This window comes from Arvicanthis niloticus, chromosome 9 (genome assembly GCF_011762505.2).
Source record: "Arvicanthis niloticus isolate mArvNil1 chromosome 9, mArvNil1.pat.X, whole genome shotgun sequence".
Lineage (NCBI taxonomy): Eukaryota > Metazoa > Chordata > Mammalia > Rodentia > Muridae > Arvicanthis > Arvicanthis niloticus.
Window position 1 is genome coordinate 381042 of NC_047666.1, and position 19408 is coordinate 400449.

Here is a 19408-nt window from a genome sequence, read left to right on the forward strand (position 1 = left end):
AAAAATAGAAATATCCCAATAGTTGTACCTTGAGCAGTAGAATCCACACTACTGCTTAGACATCTAGAAATTTCTCTCATGTAGTAGCACATTCTTCCTCTAGAGACTCTGTAAAGGCTGAGACTCCAGATCCTTCCACTAACTAGGGAGGTAGTATTGATCAAACTCTTTAGCCAGTAGGTACTTAATCTTGATCATGAAATAAGTAAGAAAGAAAATTCAATTTCTTGGTGTAGTTTTAAAAATTAAATGATCTAAAATTATGTGTTAAAATCACACCTAAAGGGCTGGAGAGATGGCTCAGCGGTTAAGAGCACTGACTGCTCTTCCAGAGGTCCTGAGTTCAATTCCCAGCAACCACATGGTGGCTCACAACCATCTGTAACGGGATCTTATGTCCTCTTCTGGTGTGTCTGAAGAGAGCTATAGTGTACTCATATGCATAAAATAAGTAAATAAATCTTTTAAAAAAATCACACCTAAATTTATATTAGGCAAGTAACATTTCAGAAGTGGTTCACAACTTGCTCAGTATATAATCAGTTTATTGCAAAAGATAGAATCCAGGGACAACCAGATTAAGAAGATGCAATGGGCAAGGTGGTAGATGTGTGTTGGGAACCTCAAGACATCTCTGGATTCTCACTTGCCCAGAAGCTGTCTAAGCCCTGACTTAGGGACTTTTACAAAGAAAGTGAAGATGGATCTTAAGGTCTAGATCTTTTCCCTTCCTGGAGCGTTAGAATAGGGCCTGTCCCCAGAACCTTCACCCAGTTGATACCTTGTTCTGAAAGATATCTGTACTCCCCCTGAACACCTATGGTCCTGTGTCATCCCCTTCCCCACATCCTGCATGTCTGTGTTTATAACCCCTGTGTTAAAAAGTAAAAATTATGATTTGATAAAAAAAACCTTTCAGTTTCTAAACATGGTTTGGTATTTCTGCTGGCCAAGGCCAGAACTCAGAACAAGGGCTCAGAATACCTGACTTGAAATACATTCACACGTTGGCTTGCTGTATATTTGAAACTGATGGAAACAGAAAGCTTTGGAATAAGAAAGTTCCTTTTCACTCCTTCCCTTTCTCTTTCCCTTTCTCTTTCTCTTTCTCTCTCCCTCCCTCCCTCTGCTCTCTGTCTCTGTCTCTGTCTCTCTCTCTCTCTCTCTCTCTCTCTCTCTCTCTCTTTCTCCCTTCCTCTCTCTAACCTTTTCATCTCTAAAGACCCTCAAGGAATAACTACCCACCTTCAAAGGAAGTAATGCTAATAGAAGCAAGGCAAACACAAACAGGATTTGTTAGCCCTTCCAGTATATTGCCATTTAGTTATATGACATTTTAAGTTAACCATAGATTTAAAAAACTATTTTCCACAAAATTCAACCATAAAAATATGGTTTCTTTGTATTTTTAGCTTTTAACTTTTGAATAATCATATATCATGCCAAACTTTAGTTAGCTAAATTTGCTCTTCATTTTGCCCATTTTTCTTACAGAGATGTCTTCTGCTACACTTGTGCTGATTGAGGAAAATATAGTGCTTTACTCTTATATATCAGCCAGCTTCAGAAGCCAAATTGTATGTATTTCATCAGAACAAGAGTCAAGAAATTCTTCAGCTTTGGGAGCTCTGTCCAAACCATAGATAGATGAATGATAGGTAGATAGATAGATAGATAGATAGATAGATAGATAGATAGATAGATAGACAGATAGATAGATAGTGTTAGTATTCTGTATAAACTCCACCTCCACAGTTACCTGGCAACAGCCAGGTAGGCTTGGCCCACTATAAAAAGGTCTGCTTGCTCCCTCTTCCTCTCTTACTCTTACTCTTTTAATCTCTTGCTCTCTTGCCTCTAGCTTCTCTGTCCCCTTGCCCCTCTTCCCTTCCCCCTCTCTCCATGTGGTCATCGCAGGCCTCTTCTTTTCTCTCTGTCTCTCTCTGTCTCTCTCTCTGTCTCTGTCTCTCTCTGTCTCTGTCTCTGTCTCTCTCTCTCTCTCTCTCTCTCTCTCTCTCTCTCTCTCTCTCTGTGTGTGTGTGTGTGTGTGTGTGTGTATGTGTGTGTGCCTCTGCTACCCTCCTGGCCCACCTCCTGGTGCCCTGAATAAACTCTATTCTATACTATACCATTGTGTGACTGGTCCCTCAGGGGGAAGAGATGCCTCTGCATGGGCACACTGAGACATCCCCTTCCCCCATACCTCTCCACACACACGCAGAACATACTCTCTTTGTCTCTTTATCTTTTTATAAACACTTCAGATAGATAGATAGATAGATAGATAGATAGATAGATAGATAGATAGATCAGGTATTAGAATAAGAGACACACTTAGTAACCATATAGCTCACAAAATCACAATTATTTTAAAGTACTCTGTCAGGAATTAAAGACAGAAACTATCTGTATATGGTTCCTGAGACAGTGTCTCAAACCCATGATTCTCTTTTTGAATGATTCTTTTTGAAAAAAAGGGTAATTTTAGTAAGTTTTAAGCATACCCTAAACAACATCTGGGCTATCTTAATAATGAATCCTTCACCAACTTCAAGGAAACTTAAATTAGATAAGGAATTAACATATTTCCAGTGTCAAAGCACATGTGCAACTGAGCACTCCATAGTATTTTCTCAACTGGGCAGAAGAAATTTCCAGTGGTGCTATCTTCATGGTCTCCCACTCTTCTTCCATTCCTGTCACTGCTCAACATGTATCATGTACTCCTGACCATACATAAACTACAATATTTACAGAAAGTATGTTTTTTGCAAGTGATTTTCACCACGACACTGCTGTTTTTGTCCTGAACAATTAGAAAGATGAACTGAGTAATTTTTCAGTCAGTCAAGATTTTGTCTACATTCATGGACAATTAATTCTATCTAAGGAAAGTTTTCCTAAAAAATATTCCCAAATCCCTATTATTCACAAATTACTATTTCCTTTTGTTCTATTTTTCTTTTGCATTTGCATACCTGCTAAGGTATCATATATGTAGCCTGCTGACTAGAGTCCCTGAGGAATTTTAAGGTACTTCCTGCATTCTTGCATACACACACACACACACACACACACACACAAATGCAATAAATTTCAAATTAAGCAGGTTCTTTCACAGCCTGCCTCTGATATGCTAAGGTGTCTTATGAATATGTAAAAAGTCACTATCCCTCACACTTTTTAGTTCCACTGAAGTGTTTCTCAGTTTAGCCACAGTTCAGAGCAGAACTGTAGATCAAGCTGGCTGTGTGCAATGGCACTGGAGGATCCTTTCTGCGGGTGAATTTTCCATCTCTAAATTCTCTTAGTTCCTTAAAACAGTGTTAAAACTTTTCATTTCCTGTTCATTGTGTCATTTGTCATTTCATGTTCATTTTCCTGATACGCATGATTTTGTCACTAAAGTAAAACAGAACAGGAAAAAGATTTTGCAATGAGATAATGTTTTATTTTAATTTCCACCATTTATATACAAACACAAGTTAATAAAACACATCACAAAATGGTAAAATTCATAAATTAATATTTATAGGTGCATAGTCTCATGCTCACATATTTTAAAATATATATTAACAAATTTCACATCACGTCATTCTTCTTAGACAGAAGGAATCATTAAGGACACCTAAAACTCTTAGAGCAAATCACAATTTCTTAAGAACAGCAACAACAACAACAAAAACCGGTGAAGATTCAGAAATAAGTGGTAGTCACTTAGGTGTTTTAAGTTTCTTCTAACATTTTAGGTGTGAAGCCACAACAATATCCACAGCACACAAGACCCAGGTACCATGTATTCACTGTAGTGAGAGGGGAGCACCGGGATGCTGAGGGGCAGGTAGAAGATGCTGATCACTGCTGATGGAAGACTTTGAAACACACTGTATAGCTTTGAGAAAAGGTCATGACTGGGCACATTGGAACTGAGCACTTGTACACCATGGAAGAGCAGCCAGCAGATCTTAGGACACTGGATGCAACGATATTCTTAGGCTTCAGGCTCATAGTCTTGGTAGCCTTCCTAACATCAGGGAAAAAAATAACAGCATGCTTTGTCAGTGATGTGACAGATATCAACTGTCTGCTTCACAGGAGTGAGGGCTTAGCCTCCCAATCAGATGAAATTGATCCTCAGAACTGTTTGAAACTTATCTGTCATGAACATTTATTGGTTTTTTTCATACATATCATCTGTAAGTTATAGGGGTCATCAGAGATTATTAGGCCTAATTCTATATATATCATTTGATCTGTGATCTCATCCTGCAATATAAATTAGGTGGGGTTCTGGATTATCTCCTTTGCTCTGCATTTTGAGCTGTGAGCCTCTAATTAACCTGCATAAAGCCTCCTCCAGAGCTCGACCTTCTCCTTTCTCTCCCCAACTAGGATACTCCACCTTCATGGAAGGCTTGCATGCAGACTCTTTCACTCTAAAGCCCAAGCCTCCTGGACAAAATCAAGATAACATTCAGAACAGTAATGGCCCAATGTAACTGAATGTGATAGCCTTCTCCAAAATTAAGTCTAATTATATCAGGATTCTGCTGTTAAGGTAAACCTATCATCAAACTCTTTTTTCAAATGTATATATACACTTAAATGACAAAATTAACTTGAGTCTCTAAAGTTTTTCTATAAAGTTAATTATCTTCAGCCTTAGTCTATCATTTTTTTTCTGTTTTTTAAGCATGATTCATAACTGCCCATTGCTCAGACATTTCCATTTGCCTTTGTCTCTGGTACTCTTTTACCCTCTCCCACTAAGATTAAAATAATTTCCTCTAAAACCTTTTCTTGTTTGAACTACCCAAACTATAATATGAGAGATATCTAATAGTGGTAGAGTTTTGATGGTACATGTTGGTATGATTCTAATTATACACCTAAAGTTTTTTTTTTTTTTTTTAGTTTTCTGTATTTGTATAATGTATTTATATATATAAATAATGCATTTACCTCTGAAGGCATTTCATAAGCCTCACTGCCAGGATCCACAGGCATGTCTTCCAGTATTCCTTCTTGTGGGTACCCCTCTTCACCCTACAGAGGGGAAAGAGAAAGCCCAATAAGATAGTGAGTTAACTTCTGAAACACAGCTTGAAAAAACATCTATGTCAAACACATCTTCAAGGTGCTGCAAGGAGTGTTATCAGAAGTGCATTCTTCAGATGGATTCTATCTGTACCAAACCACTGGAAAAAATACTGTACAAACATGGGTTACCAATCTGAAGAGTACAAAGGTTTTGCCCAGGTAACTCATTACCCTGGAAGTAGCCAAAACTAAAGTCTGTAAGTTTGCCCCATAACTGCAATGCTATAGTAACAATGGTTTGTAGTCAATGAATAATGTTGAATCAAATAATGGTAATATATTCAATTTTTCTGAAATCATGTTAATTTTCTAATATGGAAAAGTTATTATTGGTGTAATGTTAAACAGGACTTTTGCATTTGTAGACTGAACCTACATAGCGTTTGGCTGGAAAAGTAAAAAGCTCCAAGAAAGTAAAACAATTATTGACAGACAAATCATTATTTTTTATTTTCCCTAAATTTGATAAGGTAAAGTACAAGTTTTGTCACTGTTTTCTCTTATTTTATGTGTATGCATGTTTGCCCTGTGTGTATGTGTGTTCACTATGTGCATGTGTGGTGAATGTAGAGGGCTGAAGAAGACATCACATTCCCTGGAACTTGAGTCATAGACAGTTGTGATTCTCCTTATGGATGCTAGAATATAAACTAGGGTACTTGCGATGAAAAACACGTAGCTTTTAACCATTGAACTATATTTCCAGCCCAAATAATTCATTTTTAAATGCTGCCAAAAAATAGTTCTCTTCAGAAATCTAAAGTTTGAAATTATACATATTTTAAGTTAAAAAAATAAACCAAAGATATGGTTGGACAAAATTTCAGATTATCTCTCACAATGCAGATACCCTAGCATTCAGCTTGACATGATGTGGCTTATTTGTCTTCACCATCAAAGATTTTTTGTTCCTTTCTATTGTTCCACCAAAGTAATTATTGAAGGATAGAGTTCAGTAAATATTCAAAGAGCTGAGTTGCAACTAGAGTCTAAATAGGCTCATTCAAAACGATCAAAGGATGCTCAGCTTCTGTGGACAATATGCTTAGTGTAAATGTTCTCTCCCTCTGCTTTTATCATAGCATGATGGACAAGTGGGCAGAGGAAGAAATAATGGTTGACACTAAAGCAACATTAGACTCTGAAGATCATTCTTTTGGCAACATGGGCAGTGCAGCTTATAGATCATCCTATCCTGATGTATAGATATCCCCAATTTCTGTTTACAAACCCAGAGATTCCACTTTGTTTATCCATTAAATAAAATTCAAACTCTCTCCAAAACACCTCACTTCAAAATGTAGAGTAACAGTATTTTACATGATTGTATAAGAATCCAACTTTTTGTTGTGTAGTGGTTCAGCACCAGAACTTGATCACAAGATGAGCATTACAATTCTAGCCTAATTTAGCAATCTTTTGTGACTCTGAGCATGTTACCCACATGCATGTTACCCACATGCATGTTACCCACATGCATGGTAACATGAGCATGTTACCACTCCTCAGCATCAACTAACTTTAGTGAAAAAAGACAGCAGAGAGATCTTTTCATTTGTATATAACTGGGAGAAACAAGTAATAGAGTGGACCTCTCCAACTGATGATTACATTCTTTTTATACAGCTCATATAAAGGAAATATAGTAAGCCACCTGTTCAATGCATTTTCTAATGTAAACTGTGAGATTTATATTATAAACTGGATGAAACAATATGGAAGGCTAATCCTGAGGGCTGCTAACTCTGATATTCTTGCATGAGTAGAAGAGGATGTCACAGACTGTGGGTGTCCATGTGTATAAGGGGATAACTGTCCTTCAAAGTTCAGCCAGATAATGCTGGATGTTGCTTAGCGATTCCTTCCTGGGTTTACCATGCACTACAATCAATTAAAACACATTCATGTCAATTTTAATCATAATATCAGCCAAGTTGTAAATCAATGATTGTTGGTTACTTTTAAAAAAAACATAGTATATGTGTTTGTGTTTCTTAGTACTACTTTTTCTTAAGCTAAAAAGATTGTTCTCTCTTGGCATTCATTTAGGTAACACTGTGTTTCACAAATTCTTAAGGAATTATCTTTATCAAAGTTTCTTTTTTTATTTTAAGATATTCAAGAAATAGTTTGTAGGCAAGGGTTCCATAAATCATAAAGGACCCGTAATTTCTGTAATAAAAGTAAAAACACAGACGTGTCCATAAATTTAACTGTGCACATGTTCCAGGGGAACACTATGTCTTTCAAAATATAAATACATACTCAGAAGAATAGCAATATTGTCTAAATAAAAAGGCAAGAATTTCTTTACTTATAAAACACACTGATGGGTAACTGGCATGTGGGAAACACCTGCCAAAGGGAAAAAATAGAGGATATAGTACAGGTCAAGGTGTTAGTACACATGTTGTGGCTATGCAAAGGACAGGCTCATCAGCCTGGAGAGAAGGTTGTCAAAATTCTGAAGGAAGAATATCAAATATGTACCTCCTCATTTTTAGAGAGATTTGTATAAATACCACCTGGCTTCTTTTGCATAGCTTGTATACTACCTGGACTTGAACATACAGCATGCATGCTACTTGGTCCTTACATCCTGCATCCCTAATGCATAGCCAGTAGCTCAGATTGCACTTAATGCACAGCTTATATCCCACCTTGTCCCTACCCCTATTGCCTGTGTATTCTTCATGGTTCTTAATTCATAACTTATATCTTTCTAACCTTAATATAGAGATTTCATCCTGCCTGGCCTCCAAATGCATAGCTTATATCCCACCTGCCACCTCCATGCATGCCTTGCATCTTCCTAATTCCTAAAATATAGCTTTCATGCTACCTGGTCTTTTCATGCACAGTGTGTATCCTGCCCAGCCTTCATGAATGTCTTGCAACTTCATGGCCCCTAATACATAGCCTGCACTCTGTCTCTCCATGCACAGCTTGTATACTACTTGACTCCCATGTATAGCTTTCATTTTACCTGCCCCTATGCATAACTTGCATCATAATCTTCATTGAAGTTCGCCACAAAATATTTTGTATAAGATAATTCTTGGTGGCAAAATTACCATACAGAAAACATGGACTATTAATGAAAGCAAGAAGGTAAGATCAGAACTGATCAGAATTTCCAACGGACCTTGGAAATTATTGTCCACTATAAGCAATAACTTTTAACCTCCACAGTGCCATTTAGCATAAGAACATAATGTACTAGCTGCCAGGATGAATACAGTAAAATAAAAGATGACCTCTGCTTCAAAATTTACAAGAAACTAAAAAAAATTGACTTTCTGAAAGACAGTTGCAACAATATATGGTGATATTTTCAATGGTAATCAAGTACCTAACATCTACACCTATAACATTGAAAGCTGCAGATCAAGATTTTACCCCAATGCTCTTATGCTAACATATGTTTTGGATGAGACCAGTATTTTGTTACAATGTCAGGCAATGTTAATCAACTCGTTAATAAAGAAAGCAACAAATTTACTCAATAAAGCAAATCATATAGATGGAGAAAACAATAGCCACAAAGACAAAGGAAGAAACTTAAAAGAATTTTAAAAGAATTTTGACAAAATAGAGGAACATGTTTTTAAGCATACATCTTAAGTGCTTCTAATACATCCTGGAATTCCATTTTAAATAAAAAAAACATAGATCTATTTAAAAACAAAAACATGTGGCTGAACAAAATTTCTCACAGAAGCCATGGTTTATTATAACAAACACCAAACCAGGAGTAGGATGTTTTCTTGAGTTGTTCATCACAAAAATCCCTCCCCCCCTAAAAAAAACCAATCACTACAGGTTCTTGCCATTTTTCTTTGTTGTCAGTCACAAGTAGATGATAAGGCTATATAGCTGAAGATACAAAACAACCCAGAGAAATAATCAGGATCAGAACTGGAAGCTTTCTCCCTGTAGGCTAGCTCTCATAGTCATAGAAGTTACTGTGCAAGATACCCAAAATAAAAAAGACATCAATGTACTTATTTTATTCTACAACCTATGAAACCAAACTTCCAAGCACAATATATATTAGTGCTACTACTCTATGGGAAGTAACAAATGCTTTCTGGTTGAAATAAAGACCTGCTTTCCAATGAGGGAATACAAATCTAGTATTATAAACATTGTAGATCCTTGGGAAGAACTGAATAGTGTTGTTTAGTAAATTCACTTAGTATCAAGCTGCCTCTAAATATTTATGTTTATACATTTAAACAAATGCTACTTTTGGCCTCTCCTTCCAGTGAACAATGCTGAATGGAGAGACTCATGATTAAAAGGTACTGAGTGTTAGTACATTACTACATTAAAAAATACATTTATCCTATCCCCTCTATGGATCAGTACATAGTGAAGAAGTAGCAGCAGAAAGATTGTAAGGAACAGAAGAAAGAGACAGTGTTCCTTGGCAAGTCACAGGAATTTCAATCACGAACTCATAGAAGCTACAGATGCCTGCTCTACATAAGCATAAAAGTGAGCCTGTCAAAGGTCAGGAATAGATAGAAGGGTTCAGATGACCCTATCTTTCACTGCTGTACTCTTTACTACTGATGTTTTGGGAAAATGGTAGATCATTGTCTTCACTTTTATACCCACTGATGATGACATCACGTACTGATGTACAATCCCAACCAAAAGTTCACATAAAAGGGTCTGAGTAAACCAAATGGGTTGTAAAACAAAACCAAAAGCCATGTATCTGGGAATGGGGCTATTGGCAATGGCAGAAGTGAGGTCCTAATAGGGATGAAAGGGAAGTAAGTGATAGGGAGAAAAAAATTAGGAGATGTCTCTCTCTCTCTCTCTCTCTCTCTCTCTCTCTCTCTCTCTCTCTCTGTGTGTGTGTGTGTGTGTGTGTGTGTGTGTGTGTGTGTGTAGAATAATCAAGTAAATTTAATTATAAAAGTATACACACCACACACTAAATTTCCCTTGTAGGAAAGTCCACAAGTGTATAAATTACAAATCACATTTTAAAAAGAGAAATAGTCATGTATTATATGGACACATTTAAAAAAATGAACTTGGCTCTGGCCCAGATACCCTGGCTTGAGCAGTCTCCCAGCTGATCTGCTCCCCTCTGGAAACTGAGCCCAGAGGCACTCTAGGGAGGGCACAGATCTCAGAGCAGAAGGTAAAAGAACCCGCCCACAACCCTAGGCCTTAGAAGCACAACTGGCAGTAGAGAGCCCCCCAGAGGGCACCTGGCAGCCAGACCCTGCCCCTGCGGAGAACCACTCCCCTTCTGCCTTTGGCTCCAGGAGTCTCCCAGCTGATCTGCTCCCCTCTGGAAATTGAGTCCAGAGGTACCCTAGGGAAAGCACAGACCACAGAGCTGCAGAGGTACCCAAGAGAGGTCAAGGACCTTAGAGCTGCAGGCATCCTAGAGAGGACACGGCCCACAGAGCAGCAGAGCAGGGGACACCATATCCTCAAGCATCCTAGAGGAGCAACTACATTCAAAACAGCAAACGCCTAGCTGGTCTACCACTGTGGAGACTCCATATCCTGAAATATCCTAGAGGAGCCACTGAACCCAGAGTAGCTGGAGCTCAGGATCATAGAGTCATCCGGACCCCAAGGAGTTCTGATACAACCAAAATAACTGAAAAGACAGACTCCAGTCAGAACCAGTGAGTATGAGTAGAACTACAGCTAACCAAATGGCGAAAGGCAAGCGCAGAAATGTAAACAACAGAAACCAAAGTTACTTGGCATCACCAGAACCCAGTTCCCTCACCATAACAAGTCCTGAACACCACATCACACCAGAAAAGCAGGACTCAGAATTAAAATCACTTCTCATGATGATGATAGAGGACTTTTAAAAGGACATAAACAACACTCTCAAAGAATTTGAGGAGAACACAGGTAAACAGATAGAAGCCCTTAAAGAAATGCAAGAAAACACAACCAAACCGGTGAAAGAAATACAGACAACCGTGCAGGATCTAAAAATTGAAGTAGAAACAATAAAGAAATCTCAAAGGGAGACTACCCTGGAGATAGAAAACCTAGGAAAAAGATCAGGAGTCATAGACTCAAGCATCACCAACAGAATACAAGAGATAGAAGAGAGAATCTCATGTGCAGAAGATACCATGGAAAACATAGACACAATGGTCAAAGAAAATATGAAATGTAAAAAGTCCTAACACAAAACATCCAGGAAATCCAGGACACAATGAGAAGAACAAACCTAAGGATAATAGGTATAGATGAAGGTGAAGACTCCCAACTTAAAGTGCCAGTAAATATCTTCAACAAAATTATAGAGGAAAACTTCCCTAACCTAAAGAAAGAGATGTCCTTAAATATACAAGAAGCTTACAGAACCCGAAATAGATTAGACCAAAAAGGAAACACCTCCCGTCACATAATAATCAAAACATCAAATATACAGAACAAAGAGTAGAAACTAAAAGCAGTAAGGGGAAAAGTCAAAGTAACGTATAAAGGCAGACCTATAAGAATTACACCAGACTTCTCACCAGAGACTATAAAAGCCAGAAAATCCTGGACTGATATCTTACAGGCCTTAAGAGAACACAAATGCCAGCCCAGACTACTATACCCAGCAAAACTCTCAATCAATATTGATGGAGAAACCAAAATATTCCATGACAAACCCAAGTTTACACAATATCTTACCACAAATCCAGCCCTTCAAAGGATAATTGATGGAAAACTCCAACACAAGGAGGGAAACTACAACCTAGAAAAAGCAAGAAAGTAATCTTCCAACAACCCTAAAAGAATATAGCTTATACAAACATGACTCCACTGCCAATAACAAAAATAACAGGAAAAACATTCATTTTTTCCTTAATATCTCTTAATATCAATGGACTAAATTCTCCAATACAAAGACATAGACTATCAGATTGGATACATAAACAGGACCCAACATTTTGCTGCATACAGAAAATGCACCTTTGTGAAAATACAGACACTGCCTCAGAGTAAAAGGTTAGAAAACAATTTTCCAAGCAAATGGCCCCAAGAAATAAGCTGGAGTAGCAATTCTAGTGTCAAATAAAATTGTTTTTCAACCAAAAGTAATCAAAAAAGATAAAGAAGGACACTTCATATTCATCAAAGGAAAAATGTACCAAGAGGAACTTGCAATTCTGAACATCTATGCTCCAAATGCAAGGGTACCCACATACATAAAAGAAACTTTACTAAAGCTTAAAGCATACATTGCACCTCACACAATAATAGTGGGAGATTTCAACACCCCACTCTCAGCTTGGGACAGATTGTGAAAACAGAAACTAAATAGAGACACAATGAAACTAACAGAAGTTATGAACCAATTGGACTTAACTGACATCCATAGAACATTCCATCCTAAAACAAAAGAATATACCTTTTTCTCAGAACCTCGTGGTACCTTCTCCAAAATATACCATATAATTGGTCACAAAACTGGCCTCAACAGATACAAAAAGATTGAAATAATCCCTTGTACCCTATAAGACCACCATGGACTAAGACTTGTCTTTAACATGGACAAAAACAACAGAAAGCCCATATACACTTCGAAACTGAACAATGCTCTACTCAATGATAACTTGGTCAAGGAAGAAATAAAGAAATCAATTAAAGACTTTTTAGATTTAAATGAAAATGAAGACACATCATATCAAAACTTGTGAGACTCCATGAAAGCAGTACTAAGAGGAAAAATCATAGCTCTAAGTGCCCACAAAAAGAAAATGGAAAGAACGTACATTAATAAATTGACAGCACACCTGAAAGCCTTAGAACAAAAAGAAGCTAATATACCCAAGAGGAGTAGACGGCAGGAAATAATCAAACTCAGGGCTGAAATCAACCAAGCTGAAACAGAAAGAACTATACAAAATATCAACAAAACCAGGAACTGGTTCTTTGAGAAAATCAACAAGATAGACAAACCCTAAGCCAGACTAAACAAAGGGCATAAAGACAGTACTCAAATTAATAAAATCAGAACTGAAAAGGAAGATAACAACAGAAACAGAGGGAATTAAAAAAAACATCAGATCCTACTACAAAGACTTATACTCAAGAAAATTGGAAAATCTGGACGAAATGGACAATTTTCTAGATAGATACCAGGTACCAAAGTTAAACGATGAGCAGATAAGCCATCTAAACAGTCGCATAACCCCTAAAGAAATAAAAGCAGTCATTAAATACCTCCCCACCAAAAAAAGTCCAGGGCCAGATGGTTTTAGAGCAGAATTCTATCAGACCTTCCAGGAAAACCTAATACCATTCTCTTCAAACTATTCCACAGAATAGAAACAGAAGGAACAATACCCAATTCATTCTATGAAGCTACAATTATGCTCATACCTAAGCCTCACAAAGAACCAACAAAGAAGGAGAACTACAGACCAATCTCTCTTATGAATATTGATGCAAAAACACTGAATAAAATTCTCGCAAAGTGAATCCAACAACACATCAAAGCAATCATCCATCATGATCAAGTAGGCTTTATCCCAGGAATGCAGGGATGGTTCAGTATTCGGAAATCCATCAATGTAATCCACTACATAAATAAACTCAAAGAAAAAAACCACATGGTCATCTCACTAGATGCTGAGAAAGCATTTGACAAAATACAACATCTCTTCATAATAACAGTCTTGGAAAGAATAGGAATTCAAGGTCTATACCTAAACATAGTATAAACAATATAGAGCAAGCCAGTAGCCAACATCAAACTAAATGGAGAGAAATTTGAAGCAATCCCACTAAGATCAGGGACCAGACAAGGCTGCCCACTCTCACCCTACCTATTCAATATAGTACTGGAAGTCCTAGCTAGAGTGATTAGACAACAAAAGGAAGTCAAAGGGATACAGATAGGAAAGGAAGAAGTCAAAATTTCACTATTTGCAGATGATATGATAGTATACTTAAGTGACCCTAAAATTCCACCAGAGAACTCCTAAACCTGATAAACAACTTCAGTAAAGTGGCTGGATATAAAATCAACTCAAACAAATCAGTAGCCTTCCTATACTCAAAAGATAAACAGGCTGAAAGAAATTAGGGAAATGACACCCTTCACACTAGTTACAAATAATATAAAATATCTTGGAGTGATTCTAACCAAGCAAGTGAAAGATCTGTATGACAAGAACTTAAAGTCTCTGAAGAAAGAAATAGAAGAAGATCTCAGAAGATGGAAAGATCTCCCATGCTCCTGGATTGGCAGGATTAATATAGTAAAAATGGCCATCTTGCCAAAAGCAATCAATAGATTCAATGCAATCCCCATCAAAATTCCAAATCAATTCTTCATAGAGATAGAAAGAGCAATTTGCAAATTTATTTGGAACAACAAAAAACCCAGGGTAGCAAGAACTATTCTCAACAAAAGAACTTCTGGGGGAATCACCATCTCTGACCTCAACCTATACTACACGGCAATAGTAATAAAAACTGCATGGTATTGGTACAGAGACAGGCATGAAGATCAATGGAATAGAATTGAAGTTCCAGAAATGAGCCCACATACCTATGAACACTTGATCTTTGACAGAGGAGCTAAAACCACCCAGTGGAAAACAGACAGCATTTTCAGCAAATGGTGCTGGTTCAACTGGAGGTCAACATGTTGAAAGATGCAAATCAATCCATTCATATCTTCTTGTACAAAGCTCAAATCCAAGTGGATAATAGACCTTAACTTAAAACCAGATACACTGAAACTAATAGAAGAGAGGCTGGGAAAGACCCTCGAATACCTAGGCACAGGGGGAAAGTTCCTGAACAGAACACCAATGGCTTATTCTCTAAGATCAAGAATTGACAAATGGGACCTCATCAAATTGCAAAGCTTCTGTAAGGCAAAAGACATTGTCAATAAGACAAAACGGCAACCAACAGATCGGGAAAAGATCCTAACCAATCCTACAACCAATAGAGGGCTAATGTCCAAGATATACAAAGAACTCCAGAAACTATACTCTAGACAACCATATAACCCTATTAAAAATGGGGTACAGAGCTAAACAAAGAATTCTCAACAGAGGAAACTCGAATGGCTCAGAAGCACCTTAAGAAATGCTCAACATCTTTAGTCATCAGGGAAATGCAAATCAAAACAACCCTGAGATACCACCTCAAACCAGTTAGAATGGCTAAGATGAAAAACTCAGGTGATAGTAGATGCTGGCGAGTATGTGGAGAAAGAGGAACACTCCTCCATTGATGGTGGGATTGCAAGCTGGTACACCCACTCTGGAAAAGAGTCTGGAGGTTCCTCAGAAAACTGGACATAGCATTACCTGAGGATCCAGATATAACACTCCTGGGCATATACCCAGAAGATGCTCCAACATATAATAAAGACATATGCTCCACTATGTTCATAGCAGCCTTATTTATAATAGCCAGAAGCTGGAAAGAACCAAGATGCCCCCCAACAGAGGAATGGATAAAAAAATGTGGTACATCTACACAAGGGAGTACTACTCAGCTATTAAACATAATGAATTCGAGAAATTTTTAGGTAAATGGATGGATCTAGAAATTATCATCTTGAGTGAGTTAACCCAATCACAAAAGAACACACAGGGTATTTACTCACTGTTAAGCAGATGCTAGCCCAAATCTTGGATTAGCGAAGACTCAACCCGCAGACCACATGAAGCTCATGAAGAAGGAAGACCAAGAGGGGATGCCTCAGTTCTACTTAGAACGAGTAACAAAAATGCTCAAGGGAGCAAATATGGAAACAAAACATGGGATAGAAACTGAAGGAGGGGCCATCAGGAGACCATTCCACCTGGGTATTCATTCCATGTACAGCCACCTAAGCTAAACACTGTTGTAGATGGCTGGAAGTGCATGCTGTCAGGAACATGACATAACTGTCTTCTTAGAGGTCTGCCAAAGACTAACACACTCAGAGGAGGATGCTCACAGTTAACCACGGATATGATCAGGGGTTTCCCAATGGAGAACTTAGAGAGAGGACTGAATGAGCAGAAAGGGTTTGTGACCCCAGCAGGAAAGCAACAATACCAATCAACCAGAGGCCCCCAGGGTCTAAACCACCAGCCTAGGAACACATAGGAAGGGACCCAAGACTCCAGTGGTATATGTAGGGGAGGATGTCCTTGTAGGGCATAGGTGGGAGAGGAGTTTCTTGGTCCCATAAAAAAATAAACACAGAGTTTGGGGGGGGGGAATGTGAGGGTGGGGAGGGGATAGTTGGGGGGGGTAGGTTCTGTCACTGCTTCATAGAAGCATGAGGAAGGGGATGGGATAGGAGGTTTCTGGGTGGTGGGAGGAAGTGGGGTAAGGGGATAAAATCTGAAATGTAAATATTACAACCAATTTTAAAAAGGAAAAAAAAAAAGAAAAGTTGTTAGAACCAACATCTTTAAAAAAATGTCAGCCCCCTAGGGAAAAAAAATTTTAATCCATACTAAAACTTGTTCTGAGAATTGTATATTGCAGAATACATAGCCTTGGTGTATCTACTCATCAAGCATACTGAGCAGACCTGCCCAAACCTCCGATATCCTGGAATTCCATCTGGATTCAGTGAAGGCACAGCGGCAGAGGCTTATCAACTTACTCTTCTCCCTACCCCTGTTCTAATATCTCAATGCCCGTAATCAGCTTGAAGAAGTTAAAGAAGAGTCAGCGCCCTTATTCCCTGGGCTTGGGGACTAATGTGGTTAATAATGGTCTGTCTTTCTAGGGAAAAGTAGTAGTTTTGTTGGAACAGGGAGGATTAGCTAGGACTTATTGCATAGCCATAACCTATTGGTAGAAATCTGTATAATTATTATCAAGATGAAGTTATAATTTCTTAAATGGTACAAAATTTACTTTGATTTCAAATTTAAGGTTTTCATTGGTATGAGCTTCTTATTGATATAAAAGTGAGATGAATATTGATACTCTCATGGGCATTGTGCCTGTATAACACATTTAGGAATACAAGGCCTAGACCCAGTCCTTCTTTAACTTTTTAAACTGATTTTGGACAGTTAACCTATGAGTTAAGGGACTATAGCAAATTCATGGCTTTGAGTTTATTGTTAGGAGGTATCCCATATTTTATTTTGAAATAGCTGAGAGGAGTTAACAGAAAACAGTCCAGGTTACCTTACATGGATAGTTGGTTTTCAAAACATCAGAAGTCCATTGAATTGGCATTACAAATATTTATATGTTAATGTCCATTCTGATTAGAGACCTGCCTGCTCCTGACAGCTTCCTGTCCTGGATTCTAAGAAGAAATTGAGCATCCTTGGAGTTACTCCAGTTGTGCGGTGACAGCCACTAGGCAAGAATTGCCTCTTTCCATCTACAGACAAATTACTGTCCAGAAAAGGACAGACATGCAGAATAGTCAACTGATTGTATCTGCCTAGACAGAGTAATCAGCCCTTAATAATCCTGCATCACTAGGTCTGTTAGATGACTCTGGGCCAGAAGGCTGACGATTTGATGCTCCAATGTTCGGTAGTATAGGGGCTTTTCAGGTGTTCAGTGGTCTCTATAAATTGGCTAAGTTTTAGAAGTTATGTTTAGTGCTTCCCATAACTTCAGTTAACTCATTCATTCTGGATTTCCGACGGGGTTGAAGACCTATAGTCTCAGCCAATCCTGGCTATTTATTTTGAGAGAAAAGATATGAGTAGATGGTTTTCAGCTGACATTCATTCTAAAGCCAAAAAAAAAAAAAGAAAAAAAAGAAAAAGCAGAATCAAAAGTATGTGTTTTAGTTAGAAGAGATGACAGAGGTTCTGATTAGTCAACAAAATTATGGACTGGGTATTAGACTATCTTGTACCTCACTGGTACAATTAGGAATAAGTATGCTCTATTTGTATTTTGAGAGAAAAGTTTTACTTTAACAGGAAGAGTGATATGTTGGAAGAGCTAAGTGGGAAGGAGTACTGAGAGGAAGCAATGGAGTAAGGAGAGAAGATGAAGGAGAGGAGAAGCTAGGTGATGAGAGAGAGAAAGAGAGAGGGGGCATGGAGGCAGATGTTCACAGGTCTCCACCAGTCAAAGATAGTTTTTATATCTAGGTTGGGTATTGGGTTGTGCTTCTGATTGAGCATTACCAAACTTATAAATCCTTTGATTAACATTTTAAAAAAATTGTATAAAAGCAAAAAGGAAAGGGGGGGCATGGGACAGGGGTTTTCTAGGGAGGGGAAATGGGGAAAGGGGATGGCATCTGAAATATAAATAAAATATAAAATAAAATTTTAAAAAATGAACTTGGCAGAAATGAAAAACTTGTTAAAAGTAAGTGTAAAATATGTACTATGCATTCAGCTTTTTCTGTTGCCAGTTTTTGCCCTGGCCTAGATATTTGCCAACATAAACAATTTACATCTTGGAGGGCATTTATTTTATATGAAAAGTGAATAAGACCGGCAGATGGTCCTTGAATTATGCACTTTTCTGTGCATAATCACCTTAGTAGGGTAGCTTGTGCTTGTACTGTCTGGGTAGGTTATTTGTGTGTGAGTGGGGAGGGGGTTGTTACTGGTGGGTATGCAGGACAAGTAGATCCCTGGAGCATGCTCATTAGCCAAACTAGTCTACTCTCAGTTCCACGTCTCCAAATGGCTCTGCCTGTCTGGAACCTTTGGAACAGTACTCCCAGGTTGTCTTTTAACCTATACATGCCTATTAACCAGAAAATACTCATATAAAGATTCAGGCATCCTATATTCATAGATATATATAATGTACAACTAAAGAGTTCAGTAGTTGAGGTTTTTTTCCTGACCTTGAGGTCTACCACTAAAATAACAAAGATACAACTCTAGCCTGATTTTAACAACCACAACAAAATGACTAGCCACAAAGCTGACTGAAAATATGAGGTTCCTAGTACATCTGCAAGACTACTTCATGATCATAGTGAAATTATGTGCTCTCACGTATTATGGTATATCCAGCATTATTATATGTAACAAGATTTTCTCAATGAGCAGAAAATTGCTATGTCATCAATTGCGTGTGTCAGATTAGAACAGTAAAGTTGGGGAACACTGATTAGAAATGCTAAAAACACACTGTTCTCAGGTCATACCTATAGAAAGCTTTTTCAGATTGGTGAATACAATTATCCAGTTAGGTGACATTCTTGGAGAATCTAGTCCTACATGGAAACAATGTGTACTCCTTCTCATTAGAATATGTACCCGTGTTCTACTTTGAAAGTCTAATAGCTCATGTGTTTCTTCCCTCTGGCACAGTGATTTAGTCTCAGCAGTCCCCTCAGAGGGACAGAAAA

General features: G+C 37.9%; 1 protein-coding gene across 4 annotated transcripts in view; it reads right to left on the reverse strand.

Moving 5' to 3' along the window:
• Window positions 1–3429: 3429 nt before the first annotated feature.
• Snca (synuclein alpha) overlaps window positions 3430–19408 on the reverse strand; it is a 113591-nt gene continuing 97612 nt past the window's right edge. For all 4 annotated transcript variants that reach the window (XM_034511835.2, XM_034511836.2, XM_034511834.2 and 1 more), the window contains exons 5-6: window positions 4963–5046; window positions 3430–4024 (exon numbers count right to left, since the gene is read on the reverse strand). In XM_034511835.2, coding sequence (XP_034367726.1) covers window positions 3992–4024; window positions 4963–5046 — 117 coding nt within the window. In that variant the 3' untranslated portion in view covers window positions 3430–3991. The remainder of the gene's footprint in view (window positions 4025–4962; window positions 5047–19408) is intronic.